The sequence below is a fragment of the Trichoplusia ni genome, chromosome 2, assembly GCF_003590095.1.
Source record: "Trichoplusia ni isolate ovarian cell line Hi5 chromosome 2, tn1, whole genome shotgun sequence".
NCBI classification, from domain to species: Eukaryota; Metazoa; Arthropoda; class Insecta; order Lepidoptera; family Noctuidae; genus Trichoplusia; species Trichoplusia ni.
The window spans coordinates 9,428,359-9,448,824 of NC_039479.1; the positions used below are offsets into that span (position 1 = coordinate 9,428,359).

Genomic DNA, 20,466 nt, shown 5'->3' on the forward strand with positions numbered 1-20,466 from the left:
TGAATTTTAATCTGTATTATTAATCATCTGTGCAGAGGCATGTTATCAAAATTAACCAAAATAGATTGGTTGATTCGAATCGATAAAATCAAATCAATAATTAGTTATTAGATAAACATAACACATCCACTATCTAGTCTTTCTTTTTTATTTTAAGCTAGATTTATGTCAGAGAATATAAAAAAATACAAACCATTAAGGGCATTGCATTGCGATAACAGTCATAATATATCTCATTGTCTAACTCAGTTCTAATACAGCAAAGTCATTGTTATGACGTAACACGAGATGATATTGCCGAGATGTGTTATCGACAAATATTAGGTCACGTTTACGATTAGACGTGTTTTCGTTACACCGGGGATGCGTGAACCCCGCCTTATCATTATTATAACAAACGTTTGGTACAATTTAGAACATTTTTATGATCAAAATCCGTGACCGTTATTTCAAGTGCAATTTAAATGACAAGGTTTTTTCGTAATACTACATGTATTACGAAAACATACGGACATAGCTAAAATAAGTTTGAGTGCCGATACAAGAAGGCAGCATACCATGGGTCCCCAGTCAAAAACTTTAGCTGTTGTATTTTATATTTTAACAAAAAAATCATAAAACCGCCTTCAAATCAATACTATTAGGCCAAAGCTGATGACATTATTATACCACAAAATAGTAGTTTCTGTTATGTTAAATGAAAAAAGAAAAAATAGACGAATTGAGGACCTTCCCCTATTTGAAGTCGGTTGAACATAGAAAATACGACTATTGGTAGAGTTCTTTTACACTTGGAATTTGGGAAAGGAAGGACATCAGAATTTGTCACGGGCCTCAAATAATTTTACTATCAGAATAAAATACAAAAATATAACCATGATGTTTATTATCATGAAAAAATACAGTCTCCACTTAATAATAATGATTTGTTTGTGGATACAACCACTCTAAGTCAAACTGTTAACAACGTTTTTGTCAAGAAATTACTACTATATAACGCATACAATGTATAGTGCCTATTCATTTTACCTTGTATTAGTCACTTGGTTTAAATTTTACTACTTTTTAACACAATATTACCATAATGCAGAATTGTCCTACAAAAGTAGCACAAAATGTGTTGTGAGAACAAAACATAATTTAATATGTTTCTACTGTAGCCAGCCACGTTATTTTCAGAATACAAACTGTAATAGATGGCAGCACTTAAACAGCACAGCCAATAAGAAATTGTATAAATCATAAATAACAACGCAGGAACATCTACTGTAGATGGCGCCATTGTTGTACCAAATTAACGTCTTTGTAGTTCACAGAAAATTAAATTACAAGTTATATTGTAAAGTCGTTCATTATTCTAGCAAGAATATTGGCACATGGTTAGACCTATGTAACAAAAAACTACTAAACTTGACATTCTTATGTTAATTCTAACAAAATTTATTTATCAGTAGTCAACCAGCTCTGTAAAGCTTTCTTTATCGACACTAAAACCTTAATTTAATTATTGCTTAAGGAATACCTACATAGATAGACGATAACCAATGCAAGAAAAGCTGAAGTGTAAGTGTTTAGACAGAAATTGATTAATTTAGTTAGTCATGAATGAAAAATACAATAAGTTCTAATTGAATAACTACAATACCGTGTGAGATAAAAGCGGCTGCTTTTGATATTAGTGTCCGCGTAAGCACTTGTCACTTCCCGAGGTGAGCTGCAGGAAGGAGGCAAAAACAATGACCAACATCGTGAACGTTTTGTCAATAGTCAACCCTCCCCCTGTCTTACCTCTCAAATACCTTAGAAGGTGAATAGTATTTGCGTGCACACTAAAACCAAATTATTTTAAAATGCTGTATGTCAACTGTCTTTAATTTTTCTTGCCAGTTAGATACCGGCACCAACATCGGACGCGTCGATCCCTAACATGGCTAGGTCATCCATTTCTTCCTTCTTCCGAGCTAACTGGCTGCTATCCTCAGCAGGCTTTGGTGGTTCAGGTTTTGGCCTCACTTCAGGCTTGGGTCTGTTGTTGTTGTTCTTAGGGCGCGGCCTTGGTTTCGGGCTCGGTACTAGGGGCACATGAGTGTCGTATAGCTGAGAGCGCGGTTGGAAGAGAGGTGCGTTGAGGTCGAACCCAAACATCTGCGTCATTTGTGTCTGCATGAGCGGCAGTGGTGGGAATGGGTTCATGAGGCCCGGTATGCCCGGGAAGCCTGGCGGGAGAGGGAACAGCCCGTCTTGTTGCGTCATGTCAGGGTTCTTGACCTCCGTGGGGAATATGATGTCCAGGGCGTCCTGGAAGTCCTTAGGCAGGTTCGGCTGCTGTGGCGGCGGTTGAGGTGTTGGTGGTCTAGAAAGTAAATATTATTCAGTATTTAAGGTCAATAATGTATAACATGTTTATAGTTTTCAATTTGAATCCATATTCCTGTCTGTCAGTCTTGTCGGTATTTTATATTGACAAATTTCTGATTCAGTCGAAGTATTTGTTTTTTAGTTTATCTGAAGTGAACCTAAATTGTGTTGTCGACACCGTCAACTGGAATATAAGCACAATAAGCAGTAGTATTAGTGCTATGAAGAAGCATGTGGATCTAGTTCAGGGTTGTGCGTGTGTGGTCGCTATGCAGCGTGTACGTACGGCGGCTGCGGCTGCAGGGGCAGGGCGGGCGCCGCGTACTGCAGCGGCGCGGCCAGCGGCGGCGCGCCCAGCAGCGAGCCCGGCGCCGGCAGCTCGGCCTCCACCTGCGCCTGCCGCTCCAGCTGCGCGCGGGCTATCTTCTCCTTGAACTCCGCCACCTAGGAAGATCCCACGGACGGTATAAGTACGGCATAAATATCATAACATCATACGGTGTAAATCAACGCAACGCGACTAACTGCGGAATAATTAAGGGCTGCAGCGGCCAGCTGTACGTCAAGAACTATCGCGCAGAGACCATTTACCGAGGCCACGAAACTCAACCAACCAACAATGTGATTAAACGAATAAACTATTAGGTTGAGACAAATGCAACGTTGCAAGCAGGCACTTTGTCGAAGTGTATGAAGGATTGCAACGCATTGCCATATACCGACACAAAAATGCAGATGACGAGGAGTGGGTGTTCGTGAGGATTCCCCCGCCTGAACAAAAAAAAGTTACTTTGTCGGCGGGCGGCGCAGGCAACACGTCACGCGGCCATGTTTCTGTTGAGCACGAGCCGGGCCTTGCCGGGTTCGGCTACTAACGGCTAAGTTACTATTTCAAAACATCAACACAATCAGACACGATCACATTTTTACAATAGTAAATTGATGATTATCTTACCTTTTTCTGTATCTCAGCATCCATTTCCTCCCTCCTCTTCTTAGTAACTTCTTCTTCCTCTTTCTTTTTCTGTTCTTCTTTCTTCTGTTCCTCAGTTTTGGGGTTCTTTCCCAAATGCTTGTAAACAGGCATTTTTCCTATAGCAAATTCATTATACAATATTGTTTCTCCACAAAAAAATGTTAAATTTATCATTTATGGTAAAAACTACAAAGTATATCGTTTAGTCAATCAAAACGAAAGTTCATGGAACAGAAAGTTGTTGGGTGGTTTTGAATGACTTGTTGTTGGGATGCAGAGAGGACTCTTATTAGGCAACAAAGTGCTAATTTGCAAGACTTGCACATTTTCATTATTCGATTGACAATGTTGATATAGCCGATACACATAGTCAAACGAATAATATAAATGCTTGTTATGTAGTTACCGATGAAGGGCATCTTCCGTATCTCTGGCTTCTTGGCGTCGAGCCTGGGCGTGGTCTCGCGGTCGCGGCGGCGCGACGAGCGCGACGGAGAGCGCGGGGAGCGACGCTCCGGCTCTCTGCGAGTACGGACAAATAGACCTCAAATTTTACATTATGTAATTAAAAATTATGAATACACATAACATGCTTGTTTAATTGTTCTTCTGGTGAGCACATGTAGGAAAAAAATTGAAGCAAATCACACGCTTTCTGGGTTAGTAAATAAGGCTGAAGACATTTAAAATCAAGTAAACTTTTGGATTAAATTCTTAAAAATACTCCTTGGCAGACTAATTCCCGTCGATAATTCCTATGTCACTTTTCTATTTAGCCAGAAATAGAAACTGTATTCGGCCTTACCTCGCTTTCCTCTGTTGGTCTGACGAAGAGCGTTCCCTTTCACGCTCCGGCGATCTGCGTTTTTCGTCTTCTACTTTCTCTTTCTTGATCCTAGGAAACAGATGTTGATTAAAACCTTGTCTCAGGTAAAAATGAGATTGGGAGGATCAAATGAGATATAGAGACAATAAATGCAGGATGAAGGACGCTACACCCGGTGTAGCGTCGTTCACCAACAGGACAGTCCTACAGCCAGCAAATGAACAGCGCCGTCGAGTCTTGCTTTTATGGCGAGACGAATTAAACTGACACAACATGGATGAAGGACAGTACAAGCTAGAGAAACAAACGAAACGGAGCGAAATAGTGTTTCAATGAAATATATTATTATGCATACCTTAGATACTACAAAAAAGTTTAAAAGAGTTATAATATAAACGAATTACCTGCTTTTAAGTGTATCCAGCAGTTTCCTGTCATTATCATTAAGCCTGTCCATCTGTATGTTGGACATCCACTCAGTTAGCGACTTGTCACCACGAACTTCGACTTTGCCTCTTTGTTTCTTAACTGTCAACAAATCATTCATCAAATACAAGATTGAGTACTAAGAACTTTTCTGTAATAGACTAGAGTTTTGTTTATATTTTTAAAAATTCTTACGTTTAATAATCTTCTTCTTTTTCTTAATAGGCTCACTATCCGAGCTGCTGGAGTCGCTGGACGAGCTGCTGCTGCTTTGCCGCTTAGCTTTCTTTTTTTTATCCTTTTTCTTCTTTTTGTCCTCCGCAGAGGGAGGGGGGGAATCCTTCCTCTTAGTGTGGAAGCCATCTTTGTTGAAAGTGATAGTATGAGCTGTGTATTGAGGTTTGTCGTCGGACTTGCCCTTGTTGGCTCGAGTTTTCTCAAATGCCTTTTGACGGTCCGACATCCAATCTGTTTCCCAGTGTGGGTTTTGTTCTACAAAGTTCTAGAAAAATAAAAACAAAAATTGATTTCGAATCTCAATACAGGCCACTTATAATTAGATAACATTGTCAAACCATAAATACGTGAAAACTAATCCCTTTACGAATAAGGTGGAAACTTACGGTGTAGTTCTTGGAATGTACGACTGACTTCAAATGCGCGGATGCACAGTGCAGGTCTCCAATAAACTGATCACAGAGCTTGCAGTACCACGCTGTCGACGGCACAAAGAACTGGAGACCTATTCAAATATAAAACAAAAAATTGCTAATAGCTTATGTTTTTGATCCATGCATGTTGATAGTCTATCATTATTTTTATTTACATATCTGATCTGATAAAATTGCTATGAAATGAGTACTTATATGACCTAAAAAGATAGCTGGAGTGGATGCGGAAGGTGGAGGATATCGACCAACAGTGGACATTGAAAGACTTGATTGAAGTTCTTATATTAATTCAACATACCTTTAATAGGTGTCCGCTTCGTGGGAGCAGACGAGAAACTGGGGAACCCCTCATTGACACCCGACACAGTGTGCCATGGAGCCTCTAGGTGGGCTGCTGCCATCCTACAAAGAAAGTCACATTAATAATTTTAATATTTAAACTGTCTAACTACCATACATTTTGCTAAGTGAGTAACCTTTTGGTGGTTCATAAATATATGAATACAGTTTTAACCAGCAAATAACCTTTGACAACTTCAACATAATATGTATATTTGGATAGGATATTTGGCACAGTTGCACCTATGATTTACCTCCGACGGCCAACTGGCCGTGGTAGGTAAATCATCCCTTGAGTATAAATAAACATGGAATTAACTTGAAGACAACCTAGAATGTGGTTATATGTGGGTATATGGCATAAGGAAATTCATTCGCAAACGTGCAACTGAAGGTCGTATTCATTATGCTATGGAACAGTAATTGAATAATACAAACTTGTGATGCGCCGGCGAGTGCAAATGGTTCAGATAATCCTTAGCAGTCGGCGGGAACTCGTTACAGACGCGACACCAGTGCATCTCAGGGTCGTAGTACACATAGTTGAACTTCTTGTTGGCGGGCGACCTGACAGATAACAATACTCATAACTAGCTGATATTTACAACAAGTACAAGAAAATATACGGTCGCATCGGTCTTAAAGTTTAAGTTGTATAATTACTTCAATTATAAAGACGAAGAATGTCGAGACCGCCGATCCAATGGAAAGAATATCGTTTGTCGGTCACCGGTGACCGAAACCGCGTTCTTTCTTTTAAAAACGGCGGACACGTTTTAGTTTTATGTTAAAAAATAAACAGCTTCAGAATCATTCACAAAATAAGTAAATATACTTATAAGTGCACGTTACGTGTACGCGTACGTTGTTCCCCCATTGTCCCATACCCAAATCTTTGGTGTCACAGTTAACATAATTCAATTTCAAATCAATTAAAGTTTCAACAGTTTTACCCGATTACATTTTACTTTTTAGCCGAAATAAAAAGTACATTACAAAATAATAACATTACATTGTTTTAGTCAACATCGGAAATAAGGCAAATGCCCACACAAAGTAAAAAGTTAGGTACATAATCAAGTGATCAATATTATTTTTTACATTACATTGCTTAGAAGGGGTACTTACTATTATACTATTGCAAACAAATAAAAACAATTGAATCAATAAGAATATTTAATGTAACAAGTACATTATTAACGAAAATTGTATCAAAACAAAATTATAGCTATTTTGCAAATTAAAATTATTATAAATTCAAGAGCAACATTACATTATAAGCTTATTCAATTGGTGCATATATTTTATTAAACTTAAGAAATAAACCATACTTACAAATGTCATCAAATTATTCAATAATAAATACAATAAGCAATTCTTAATTGTTTCAGAGTAACAGAAGGATCCAAATAAAATGCAGAAGTGGTTTTTAATTCCGGTGTTGTGCAGAATCCTTCGTTGTCGCAGCAAACATGTTCCCTTGAAGACAGATCACTAATGAAAAGCGAATAGCTCTCAAAGGCACGCGAAAGCTGTGCAATCCTGCTTTTGGGAGGAATATTATATAAACTAAAAATTAATTCTATATACATAATCTTAATAAATCCATTGGCTTGGAAGTTCATTTCTTTAACAAAGACGATGCAACTTTTAGCTAAGCGATATCATATTTCTGAGATTTTTAGAACATTTGTTTGGAAATGAACTTCCACATAATAAATGTGGGTATTAAGTTAAACAAGTGTAAGTATGTAAGAGTGTAGCACACACCTAGACTTCCGCTTGGCGGTGCGCTCGGAGGACTCGGTCTCGGAGTCGTGCAAGTCGTGCGCCTCCTCGCCGATGATCCCGTTCAGCATGTCCACTACATTGTAGATCGTCTTCAACTTGTTCTGAATCTCCAACTATAAATAACGCGTTGATGCCGGACATTACCAATTCAATACAAGCCTTATGCTAGCAAAAGTATACACAAATATGAGCTGTAACTCTTAAACCATAGAATACATTTTTGTGAATTGCAAAATCAAACCTGCAACTTGGTGTTTTCCTTCAAAAACCTCTTGGTGTCCGGGCTTGGTGAACGTTTCGCGTCACCGCGGAGTTCGTTCCGCTGATCTTTTAATGTGTCCAGTTCTTTCTTGAGAATATTTGCTTTCTTAATGTAGTCTTCTCTCTGTTTGGACAGAGCTGCTTTCTGGTGACGCATTTCCGATTCAATCGCAGCTGTGAAAACATTTTGTTACTTAATTAACTATATTAAATGTAAATTAAGTGTAGTGCCATATTTTGAACGGTTACTTTTTAAATTAAAACGTAAAATATTTTGTATTCATTCAAGACTGTCCTTCAATATGACAATACACTTAATAAAAGCAAAATAAATGTAAACAAGATTTTTTTCTTAGCTGTTACGGACCCTTCTGCTAACTAACATCTAGATGCAGTTCCAAGCATAAATACCTCTATAGTGGAACATGATAACTCAATTAACAATCATGCGGGGTTTGCAAGAACTAGCAGAGTGTGGTTGTAGGCGAAAAATAAATTAATAGTTAAGCAGCATTATAATATTTTCTAATAATGTTGATTTCTTCACAGCTGTTTACTTGGCACTTCCCTATATATGTTTATACAAATTAAATGGAAACAGGAAAATATTGTTTGCCTGAAATAGAACATTTGCATAGTAGGTTTTTTAATCTTCCTAGACATAGTTACAAAAACATAGACTGGGGAAAACAATATCAAAACTCTTTGGGTTCAAATGTTGTGATATGACTTATAAACGGAGTTATTTTACATTGAATACTTTCAACAGTGGTTGATATCTGAACAAACTTTCACAAAGTAATATGAAACAACATACATTACAAATAATGTCTTATGAAACTAGTTAGGATATGAAAAGTAGGTTGTGTTATCAAATGTTTATAAAACATTCTATAAACAGCAAAGATAAGGATAGGAGAATTGACTAAGCTTAACATAGTGGAAAATACATAAACATTGAACAAATAATCAAAATTCAATCAAAACAAGATCTTTTTCTGAATTAACAGAATACATAATATAAATTCTCAAATACCTGTATTTATTCTTACACATCTGAACATTAAAACTGATTATTTATATCACTTAAATTTAAACACCAATAACCAAAGATATTCAACAAATTTAATAAATACATATAACTTGTTAAATTTTTGTGACACTTACACTCTGAATAATCTTGTAAAAACATCTGTAAGAGACGAGAATTATTAAAAATAGGGAAAGATATCATACCTTCTTTCTTGATCTGGTCTTCAACGTTGTTGAGGAATGGTGCCGGTGCGACTGCCAGTGGTGGTGGTGGCAGTGACATTTGGTTCCAAGTAGCCATTTCTGGAGGATGAGATGGTTGTGGTATTGGGTCAACAGATGGGAAGTCATCATAGATTCCAGAGTATGATGGCTGATATGAGGAACCATAGTTAGCTGTAGCCTGAAATTAAACATAGAATTTAATGTTTACTATTGAATGAATATAGGTTATTATGAAAATGTTATAAGATTAAATTGTAGAAGCATCATTAATCCATCCCAAGTTAAAATGTTATTTGAACAAAGTTTACTCAACATAACACTATTTAGATTTTTTCGAGAACAACGATATGCAATAATGTATACAACTGGGAAGACTGTGAAGTTTTAGACATTACAGAGCCCAGTAGAGGCTTATAGTAGTTTTAGAAAATAAATATGTACAGGTACGATACCTCTGCCGGCGGAAAAGCGGGTGGTGGTGCAGGGAACGCGTTCTCCTGGAACTGATTGTCCCAGAGCTCACTCGGCTCCGGCAGTTTGGATATCTCGCTTAAAATATTCTCATCTATTAGATCTTTCGCTGATTTCCTGGGCGATCGACTTCGGCGTTTGTCGTCGTCCCGGCGAGGAGGCGTGCGGCTCCGCTTCCTTATCGGCCGGCTTCTGTAATCCCCATGATCACGATCGGCACGATCGCGGTCTCGTTCGCGGTCTCGCTCGCGATCACGATCCCGGTCCCTATCCCAATTCCTATCCCTGTTGTTGTAATAAGGTCTCCCATCTTTCCTATGGTCGCGGGACATTTTCATTGGTTATTTTTTAACGGATAACTCATTAATTACCGAAGAAAATATATTTGTAACACTGAGAATCACAAAAAAACAAGGCTCACAAGATTCACGCTTTGTTTGACATTAGCGTCGCCATTTTAGAATTGCCAGTTTTTAAGGGATTAGGAAAAGTGAAATGTTGCTATATGAAATAAATATTTTCTATTTTAGTCTCCATATTTTGTGACTAAAAACATTATTTATATAAAAACTTTAAGATTATTGAATTCATTATTCAAGTCCTCGCTATTCTTGTTTAGCATGTTATTCAGTGACTAGTACGAATTGGTTACGGTTTTGTAGGACGAGGTCTACAATAATTTTTTTCTAAGTAAAGGTTTTTCTAGTAAGGACGCAATAGTTTATAGAAAAATAACTTACACGTAGGAATAGTTTAAACGCCTCAATATACAAATATGAGAAGCGAATGACAAGCAAAGTATAATCAGACGTTAGGCGGTCACCTTAATTACATAAAGGATCTTATACAATTACCATACCTATCCAATTTGTCAAAGGCAGTAGAACTAAGACAAGTTGTGGTAATTATCTTGTGGTTCTAGAATAGCAGTCATTCTGTGTCAAATAGGTATTCAACGGCATCTGGTTTAACTGGCAGACGACCACAACTTGGCTGGAGTCCAGACTGAGATGATAATGAGCATTAAGTAATTCTAAGAACGGGCCACGTTATCTCTTCTCACGTGTGTAGCGAACAATGAAAGACAATGGCCGTCTTGGCATTAATTGAAATGGCGTTTAACTAAAGCTATAATATAGCTGACTAAAATATTGTAAAATATTGTTTCGCTATTTTGTGTAAGTTTCTTGTTAGTTTTTTTTAATTTAAGCATTTAGAATTATTGTATCAACGTCTATATCCCCAATGCGTGTTTTAGCTGATAAGCAATTTTCCAGGAATAGGTGCTTAGTTGTGTGGGAGTCTTCAAAGCGCTAGTCCTTTAATGTATTACAAGGCGGAAGCCTGTGTAACATTGTTGTTTACATTTCATATACGTCATACTCACTGATCTCCATTAAATCGTTCACCGGAGCGGAATAGACTTTTAACAAATGAAGTGTGCGCGACAGCAAACGTTGTGTTTGGGGGTACGTCACATCCAATGTTCCACTCGGTTTCATCTTATTTGACGGCTTAAGTGCGCTCCAGATTGGAATTCGCGCCAGTGCGACGCCATTCTGAAATTGGAGTATAAAGCAAGGCACCTGATGAATTTGCAACGTTTATTTAGGCTATCGGATAAATATTGCCCTTCTTATGTAGTCTTTGGAAGCAATTTAGGAGTTTCGCAGGCTGTAGTTTCAGATTTACGTTAGGCTTTTTGTGCTTAGTGATAAGTTGAAGCAGTATTTTTGGTTTATTTATTTTATAGATTTGAAAAAGAGGTAAACTCATTCAGAATTACGCTGTAGAAAAACAATTGCATGTATGCATTATTTAGATTTCTATGCATGTATGCATAAGCAATGGTATCAAATGTCTAGAATATATAAAAATCTTAGACCTAAATTTAGCTAAGTTAACGACCTATCTTAAAGCTAAATCGTAACGTCCTAACGTACGATTTGATATAGGATTATTTGGCGATGACAGTTCTACTCGAAGCGCCTCAGCCTGGCCACAGGCAATGCGTCTTGAGATATTGAATCGGCCGATGCGCGATGATCTGTAGGCACTTGCGTGATAGATGGACACTTTGCTGTGACTAATGTTCATTGTTCCCTGTTTAGGCAACGTTGCAGGTTCACGGATAATTTTTGGTGATTGATAGTGTTATTCATTCGGAGATATTGCTTTCTAGTCATTAATTATCATATGGAGAATCGTTTTCATGTGATACAATGTCACTCTTCAGAATGAGGCTAAGAAGATGTTAATAAATATTTAATTTATGACTCAAAACGAAAGTTAAAAAAAGAATGTGACCGATTTCAATTAAAACTAAAATGACTCGTAATTATTTCATCCCATAAAGTATTAAGGTTGTACCTAATAAATAAGTTCACGTAGATACCAATGTCACCCTACCTTACTTCTAAGAGAATGTTGGCTTCGCAGCTAAACAGCAGCTATTTATTCGACTTCAATACTCTTCCGAAACAAAACTTAGAAAAAATCCTTCTTTAAATCTAAGTTTTTCTTTAGGCATCTGATGTTAAGAAGGTAGGTACAACCCTACAACACTTGAAGACACAAGAATCAAGGTCATACATCTGATTTCGTTAAGCAATGTTATCTTAACATGTATTGAATATTAATTATAAGGGATGAAGAGGTATATAAGAAGAGGGATGTTTCAGATACTTTCATTCAAGCAAGGTGTGTGGAGATCACAAGGTGGTAAATGTAAGTGCTATTGTAATCATGTATGTTATTGATTATTTTTAAGGGTGCTTTTATCGTCACGTCGATTAATTACAGTCGTGATTATATAGGTATAGTAGAAACGAGGACATTACAACTAGAGCATATCACACTACTGTTATTTCTGTCCAGTAAGGGAGATATTCGATAAAAATTACACACCGTAATTTTTACACACTGGTATTACACCACAGTGTAATTTCTTTGTGTCTATTTCTTTCTTTTTATACTGTTATCTGCATGATAAATTGATTTTTACTTTCACAACGGTAACATGAGATCCAACAGACAAACTATGTGGAAAGTCATTGTATCACATGAAATTTCTTGAGCATTTAAGTATTGTTGTGATAAATAAATAAATAAAATAGAATAATGTCTGTTTTGCTTTAAAAGTTTTCAGGAATCGTATAGATACATTGAAGGTAAAAGTCTGTAAATATCCTGGTTTTAAGCTGTTTTTCTTTTTGATCCCTCAATAAATAAAGGTACAATATAAAGCAAATATAAATTTTCCTTTACCAGATGAATTCACACCAGGGTATCTTCTTGGCGATGCTATGCACCATCACACTCAGTTCAGCTCACATCGGGGGCGGAACCCTGGCGCTGCAAGAAGCGAACCAACACGTGTACTGCGGCAGGTCCCTGGCGAGGGCCCTGGCCTTCCTATGCTATGAGGAGAAAGGAAGTGGGGAGAGCAAGCGATCTGACTCCGGAACTATGTACAGTAAGTTATTGCCCTATTTTCTTATCAAAGACTTACAAACTCAAAAAGAGAAATTTAAGTTATAGAGGGAATTTTTTGAGATGAATAAGTTACAAATTACTACACCTATCACACTTTTAAAGATATAGGTTTAAATATTTACGAAATTTAATTGGTTGTCGCGGACAAAGTCATAATAATCTTGAATAAAGATCACTCTTTAAGTTTGAGATCTTCCGTGATGGGACAACAAACTTTCACTTCATCTTATTCCTACCAATAAGTCAGAAGTGTTATTTTCGACTTCAATTAATTGGATTCTAAACACGCTGGTGGCTAACCACTTTCGATAAACTCGAAAGCTTGATAGTTCACGTTTTAAACTAGTCTTAATCAAATAAATAAGTATTTGAAACCACCATCAATACTCAGATAACTATATCCTTAAAATCCTCGCAATAAAAGAAATCTGTTTTATAGTGTACCAGCTGCTTATCTCTCGCTGCAATTTGTAAAAGTCGACTAAGGGAACGATTTATTACGCAAGCGGTCTAGCGATCCGTCAGCATTTAATGCAATCTGAATGAATCTCCATGGTATATCGGCTTACATTTATCTTCCTATTGAATGCAATTGAGAAGAAGAGTAATTGTATCAATGGTGATTTTGAAATAAATGGACCGCTTTTTACTTTGGGTTCAATAAATTTTAGTGAAGAATAAGATAGATTCGGTAGATATATTTTCTGTTTAACGCTTTTTTATCCACTTGAGAACTGAAGGGTAGTTTAAGTCTTAACTCTGGTATTTAGTACTATTACGGATTTATCGCGGTTTAATTTTAGATTTTAGTTTCCGACCTTTGCAGGTATCATGGTCACGGGCAGACTGATGAGCGATAAAATCCGTAAAAGTAGTTTCATTTAAATGTCTATCATTCGCGTAAACCTAAGAAACCACTCTGGTATTTAGATTTGATTAAAGGCATGTCTTATACTACTATTTACGTATGATTCTAAGACAAACCCTTATTATTTTCTTTTAACGGTTTACTTAAAAGTATTTCTAATCTATTTTCTTACTTGTTATAATTGTATTGTTAAAATGAATTATTTGTCAACCAAACATAATATTGTCTTCGGATAACACTTTAAACAATAAAATTCTTCCATTAATTTCAGATTCAATTCTGTCTCCATACTACAAGGACCAGGGTGACGTGTACGGCTGGTCATGGATGGCTGCTCAGAAGGCCAGGAGTATGTCCTTACCATCCAGGGGCAAGAGGTTCGTGGTCAACGAGTGCTGTGACAAGGCTTGCAGTGTCAGCGAGCTACTGTCTTATTGTTAAAGGAGATTGTATGCTTAGGGTTAATGACTAGGAAATACTGTTATACAGAATATGTATGATTTAAAGTGAAACCAAGACAGTAAAATTTGAGAACGTATTACACCAGCTCTCCTTTTTAAAAAAGCTATTAAAATATTTCACTCACCTTAAAAAAATATGATAAAATTATTTAAAGTATAGTACACCTTAACAAAAAGGATACAACTTGGTATGATAAATCTGTATTTAATTTCGTTACAGCAAAAAACGTTTACGAACTTTTTTGTTTCACTTTTCTCTTATTTTTTATTCACTCCCTTTCATACTTTTATGTCAGTATTGTACCGTGAACTCCATTTTAATTTCCACGTTTAAATAATAAATGTGGTAGGTATGTTGGCAACACAGGGAAGAGCACTATCTTTCTATATTATTATTTCATCTCGATGGATGAACATAAATCATTATAAAACGGGTAATCCCCAGGTAGACGATCGTTGCTCAGACACTCATTTATGTGGACTTTATATTTTTTATAGTAGATTAATGTTATTTATGAGTAAATATATTTCAGAGATAATAAATATATTGTTGTTGCAATATTTTTGTTTTATTTTACCAAAGAGCGAAAAATTCAAAGTTTCATAATATTATTTATTACCAATTTCTCAAAACAATTTCTTCGCGTATAGAATTTTTATGCGGTTACTCATTAATTCCATAATAGAGTTTTGGTGATCGCTGGTCATAAATATTAACAAGAAATTTGCTCTTTAATTCGATAACTTTTAAGATTAAAACTGATCTGTTTACCATCAGAAGGATGGAGGGCGCTTATCGAATCGTAATTGTGAGAACACCAAAAATCTCGTGGACTAACACCGCGGGCAAATATTTGAAGGCCATTAGTACAAACACTATTTCTATAAAAGGATCGGATTCCATCCTCTTACGTAAGCCCGCAAACACCCGAGCTCTTAGCCGCAGCGGCTATCGTGTCGTAAAAAGAAATTTGTTGAAATAAATATAAAAAAAATCCTATAATTTTGAGATCTATAAGCTGTTTCTACACTTTCGTGCTCTAATTTCGCCTCCTCAGTTTTTATAGCGGTATTTACTCATAAAACTTTTAAAGCCCAGCTTCTTTCATTGTATCTTTTTGATGTTAATTGCATCTGCTCGTAATAATCTCTTTGTTTACGCCCATTACGAGCTGCGAATTCGAAATGGGATCCAATCCTTCACAACGAGGCGGTACAGTTGGTGTTAAGCTGTGTTATCGTTGTGTTTGCGTTCCATTGCCTGTGTCGTTAGTAATCTTTACATGTTCGTGTTAACTTTGCCAGCAATGGATGTGGAATTGTTGGAAGGTGTGAATGCGAAATGAGTTTTTGCGGTTGCATAGTGTTGCAATATGGTAGTAGGTATGCATTTGTTAGTGATTCAGTATTCAAGTCACGACGTACTCTAGGCGTTTGCCGGCGACAGCGAGTGCATTCGGTTTAGCATAAAGTTTCTTTACTGTATCTGGTGTTAGTATACGAGCGTTCCGAACGTTCTTGTTAGATGGAATCTGCCTAATGACGGATATGAAGACGGCAAACGAGGTTTTACTACAGAATGGAACCACTATTTAAGAGTAATTTTTGAAAATACTCGAAATAATATATGAAATGGGCTCATTGAGACCAATTTTTATTTTGTGACATGCATTTTTTTTTAGGTATAATTTTCCATTCACGTATTATTTACGACTAAGTACAAATATCTCAAGTTCCAAGTAGCCAGTTACTTGACTCATGTACATGATTAATGTATTCTCAAAATCTGAAAAGAGGTTTCACGAGGCTTACCGTATACGAACTTCTCTACATAAAATCGAACGAAGATTTGAATTCAAATAACAACTGCAACCGAAATAAAACCTCCGTCGTGCCGTCGGTCTGCACTCCTTAACAATAACAAGACAACATTTCCAAGCTTCCTTTTTGAAAGAAAACTCTTCAAACTCGGTACTAAGATGTTGCACTCAACATACAAATTAGGCGCTTGCTGGCCAATATAACGGGACTTTACAATACCCTGTAGAGGGAAAATGGTTGATGCAAGTTTGTAATGCTGCAAACTTGAATAGGTGTACTTGCCTATGTACAATTTGTGGTATTGCATCTGATACCAGCCTATACATGGGTAAGGAAGATTGACCTCGCTAGCTCACTGCGGGCAATCATGATTTGCTCAAGATTCTTTTCTTCATATAATGAAAATTCCTAAATATAATTAAGAAAATACATATACTTAACTTTGGCAAAGATACATTGGTACTTGTCTGCGGTGGGTTCGTACCTGTACATCGTGCTTAAAAAATCATACATAGAGTCGCCACAAAGCCCACGGCGATGGGATATTGCATTTATATTATCTAAGTATTGCAGAATTCATCGTGATACTTTTGATTTAAAAGCAAGATAAAGAAGTATAAATAGAGGTTACTTACAAAACGATTCGAAGAAGACAGGTAATATTGAAAAAAATATAGCTCTTTATGTTTTAACACAAAAGATTACTTTAATTTTTTCGTTGAACAATTGATTATTTCTATTTCTAGTGAAGTAATATTGTATAAAGGATATTTTACAAATATTGAGTTGGTAACCATTTTTGAATTCATTATTTTTATTACAGCTTATGATTTATTCATAGATCATTATAGGAATTTATCAAAATGTGAAATGAAAATTCACTGAATTTCGTTATCTAAAATACTAAAAATTTAGACGCATATTTTCGCAGCAAGTTTTTATACATTATCTTAAAAATATATCAAGACAAATGAACCAACGACGACTCAATTTTTCATATTTTTACAGATAAAATATTATCTCGGTAAAGTTCAAAGCTTTGGTATCGTTTACGTTATTCATATTTTAGAAAAATACGAACTTATTATTGATTATCTTTTAATATCTTTGGAGACAAATTTTCCAGGTGATAATATTATTTTGTTCTATTTGAAAGTAGGTACTAATTTATCTTAATTGTATAATAATTATTACCTTAACATATTGCAATAGCTGATCAAACCTGTCTTGAATATTCGCATCTTTTCTTTGACCTAGAAGAAGAATGATTTTGACAGATGACAAGTCACTTTTTGTGATGAACAGCCATGCCGATACCGGCATTCGGAAAGGTGGTAGTAGGAGATCAATAAGTTCTTATTATGCTTTCTCGTAAATAATCATGCCCACTGTGAGGGACTTGTCGCGGGTTCGATCCATGAACATAGCAATGGTTTGTGAGATCTACTTAGGTATGCCCTAAGTCTGGGTATCATTGTGCATGTGACTTGAATGTTTAACACCTCGTGATATAAAATTAAATTTACTAAGTGCTTAATTCGTTGTAAAAGGCACATACATAGCTTAAGCTTGAATATTTTCGACACCAGTATGACTAAACTTCCACACGACGACTGAAGCCTGTAAAATAAGAAAAACACAAGCCTTTAACTACAAAGAACTTGTGTTTACAATTCGATTTACTAGTTATAGATTAGTAACTATACACACAAACATACATTCATGTGTTTCAAGAGATTAAACTTCCTCGACCCAAGGATCACCACATTCGCCTTCACAAAGGGATTCCTTTGAAGGCCCAGCTTAGGAGCAGGGATCAATACATCGTCATCAATATTATGTAGGAAGGCTTAAGGTGGACGCATAAAGTGCTTCCCCGATGCATCGTCAGGGCTCGAACCTGTATCTGATGTCTGCGATCTTCGGCATTCGTGGGCGATGAGCTACGAAATGGCGAAGGTGGCACAAAACTTTTTATAAATCCAAGTAAGTCACTTATAATATTTATATGATTTGGATTTCGGAAAGAGTAAAGTACGAAATTGAAGAATTTACAAAGACTCATTATACCTGGTTTTTCTTTTACTATAATTGTTCATGTAGTTTATATAACTCTGTCTATTTGCCGGTAACTTTGCATCCACTTAAAAATAAAGACGTTGTATCAAACCACAAAAAGAATTACGTTTTTTCAGTATGTAAGTGAAACCGATACGAAAATGTACCCTTTGTTCTTCTTTACCGCATCCAAAAATACTCGGTCAGTTCATCTTAGTGAATTCTGTACATCTACAGAGTGAAGTGTTGTCACTAGCCGTCGGGCCACTTAGGGTCGTGCTTTATCTGTAGATTTACAGAGCCTCTCCGAGATACACACAGGTATAGATAGCCAGCATTCTGATACCGAACGCTGAAGTAACCACTTCACCAAGGTTGGCGCCAATCTATAACCAAATTATGTTGGAACCAATGTTTGCTATGGTGCTTTAACTTCATTGATTGAACTTACCCTCTGGCTTTGATTGCGAATTGTAATAAAGTTACTACGTTTTGTATTCTAAATAAAGATTTTTAGGAATACGTAGAAACTCTGAGCCAACAATAAATCAGTGTTTACATATATTACTGTAGCAGTCCTCTTCAATTTAGATATTGGCAAAGAGCTTCGTTGTAAACAAGTCACCAGTACTTCAATCTGTACTAATATTATAAAGCTGATAAGTTTGTTTGTTTTTTCACTAGAACTACGTGTGAAGGCTACCAGATATAGATTATCACGCTTGATTCAGTCGATTCGTGGATGGGTGACCATTTACGTCATGACGAGTTCCTCCGTGTGTCGGAAGGCACATACATCTTTGACAGTCTTTACGGGTTGTCAGAAGCTAGACAGTTTGATTACCAGTGTTACTAAGGGTTATCGTGTTTCCCAGGTAACTGGGATGAGGACGTCAGATAGGCCGTCACTCCTTGTCAAGCAGTGTATTCGCTTAGACTGGGAGGCGACCTGAATATCGTTGGGAAAAGGCTAGGGTGTTGGTGGTGGTGATCATCACTCAATGATGAATAGGAGCAGAGCAATTATGAATATTTTAGGACAACGGGGAGAAGATGCGTGCGCTCGAAAAACTTTTAAGTAATCCAATTTGAATAAAACCTAACCTTAATCTTCATAACTACGCGGATAAAGTCGCGCGCAACAGCTAGTAATAAATAAACTGTAATCCTTTCATATGTATTTCCTTCAGATAAGGCTGGTCTAAATCGTTTGAAACAGTGAGCATGTTACTGTATTGCACAAATCCATATTTGTGTGTTCTCCGTCTCGTACCAATCTTGATACATGGAATACACTCAGATGCGAATGCTTCATCGCTCTCGAAGTAATCTTAATACAACATCGTATGGAATCCACTGGAATGTTGTATCGCTTTTGTTATGATATTGTTTGAAATCGCTTAGTTTTGTGGCTGCGGAATATGTTTTGTGCTGTACCTGTGTATGATTTTGCTTTTAAATATAAAAAATACAGTTTTGATGGTATTGGCATGGCATATGGAATTTTTCTATGGTATAAAATTTTATACGGGATTGTAAAAAAAAAATCCTCTATTGGTGTATTTTATATTACCTCTTTCATAATCGTCCAAATCTCTTCATTAAACAGCCAGTTGCTACCCCATCAACATTGCCTAATCCCTTTAAAATTTACACTTAAAAAAGTAAAATTTAAAACTATTAAGATAAACAGAAGCACATGATTGATCGCCGCAGACGGTACTTAAGATCTAGGGAGGACATTAATCAAAACTTCTTAAGCGCTATTAAAATAACAAACCCTTTCCCTGATGGTTACCGGTCAGCTAATCTGGTACCACTAGCATAGAAGTCACGGGGAATTCACTTCAATTCATTCATGGAGAGAGAAGACACTGAAGAAAAACAAATTATCAAACAAAATTGGTCAAGATCAAATTTATAACAGTTGTTTAATTTATTTTTTGTTATAGCGGCCACTGAGATAATATTATCTTTGAAAATTATTTGAAGTGTTTAGCTATAACGGTTCCTGAGGTGTAGCCCGGTGACTGGCGGCCACACAATATATAGTGTTTTAGTAACAGGGCTCTAATAATATATAGAAAAATGATTGATGTTTTTAATTAATTCTGGATTTCTACATGCATGGAGAAGAAAAGTACATGTATATATGTATTAAAGAAAATGGGCGCATTTATTCTGCTAACTAAAAACATTATGTGGTTAAAGATATTTATTTTATCAGACAGAATTATTATTTTTTTCTTTGAGTTTTTTTTTTATTTAAGCTCATGTTTATTCCTCTCTTTATATATTATCCTTTAGATGCCAGATGTTTAATCACGCTAAGGTGTATCAATCAACTATAAAAGCATGTAGGTCCAAAATAAATTACTCAAGAGGTT

General features: G+C 36.3%; 2 protein-coding genes across 3 annotated transcripts; one reads left to right on the top strand and one right to left on the bottom strand.

The window, feature by feature from the left end:
• Nucleotides 1-869: 869 nt before the first annotated feature.
• LOC113506645 (zinc finger matrin-type protein CG9776-like) lies at nt 870-9,844 on the bottom strand. The gene is made up of 14 exons (XM_026889476.1): nt 9,358-9,844; nt 8,885-9,083; nt 7,629-7,822; nt 7,367-7,500; nt 6,035-6,163; nt 5,556-5,659; nt 5,210-5,328; nt 4,782-5,088; nt 4,565-4,688; nt 4,140-4,229; nt 3,741-3,856; nt 3,314-3,450; nt 2,645-2,802; nt 870-2,353 (listed from the first exon to the last, which is right to left on the bottom strand). Exons 1-14 carry the CDS (start codon nt 9,712-9,714, stop codon nt 1,888-1,890), a joined length of 2,634 nt encoding a protein of 877 aa, XP_026745277.1. The 5' UTR covers nt 9,715-9,844; the 3' UTR covers nt 870-1,887.
• Nucleotides 9,845-9,945: 101 nt separating this feature from the next.
• Nucleotides 9,946-14,744, top strand: LOC113506709 (bombyxin A-1 homolog). Of its 2 annotated transcripts, none has more exons than XM_026889543.1 (3): nt 9,946-10,845; nt 12,647-12,851; nt 14,011-14,744. In XM_026889543.1, exons 1-3 carry the CDS (start codon nt 10,810-10,812, stop codon nt 14,178-14,180), a joined length of 411 nt encoding a protein of 136 aa, XP_026745344.1. In that variant the 5' UTR covers nt 9,946-10,809; the 3' UTR covers nt 14,181-14,744. The 2 variants fall into 2 exon arrangements, with proteins under 2 accessions (XP_026745344.1, XP_026745349.1); XM_026889548.1 differs by lacking the exon at nt 9,946-10,845 and adding an exon at nt 11,268-12,103.
• Nucleotides 14,745-20,466: the final 5,722 nt, after the last annotated feature.

Coding starts and splice junctions, on each gene's coding strand:
- LOC113506709 (XM_026889543.1), top strand. CDS start 10,810: ATGAAGTGTGCGCGACAGCAAACGTTGTGTTTGGGG. Junction 10,846..12,646: donor AGCAAACGTTGTGTTTGGGG/GTACGTCACATC, acceptor TTCCTTTACCAG/ATGAATTCACACCAGGGTAT. Junction 12,852..14,010: donor TGACTCCGGAACTATGTACA/GTAAGTTATTGC, acceptor CATTAATTTCAG/ATTCAATTCTGTCTCCATAC.
- LOC113506645 (XM_026889476.1), bottom strand. CDS start 9,714: ATGAAAATGTCCCGCGACCATAGGAAAGATGGGAGACCTTATTACAAC. Junction 6,164..7,366: donor ACCGCCAAGCGGAAGTCTAG/GTGTGTGCTACA, acceptor GTTATCTGTCAG/GTCGCCCGCCAACAAGAAGT. Junction 4,230..4,564: donor CTGGATACACTTAAAAGCAG/GTAATTCGTTTA, acceptor TCTGTTTCCTAG/GATCAAGAAAGAGAAAGTAG.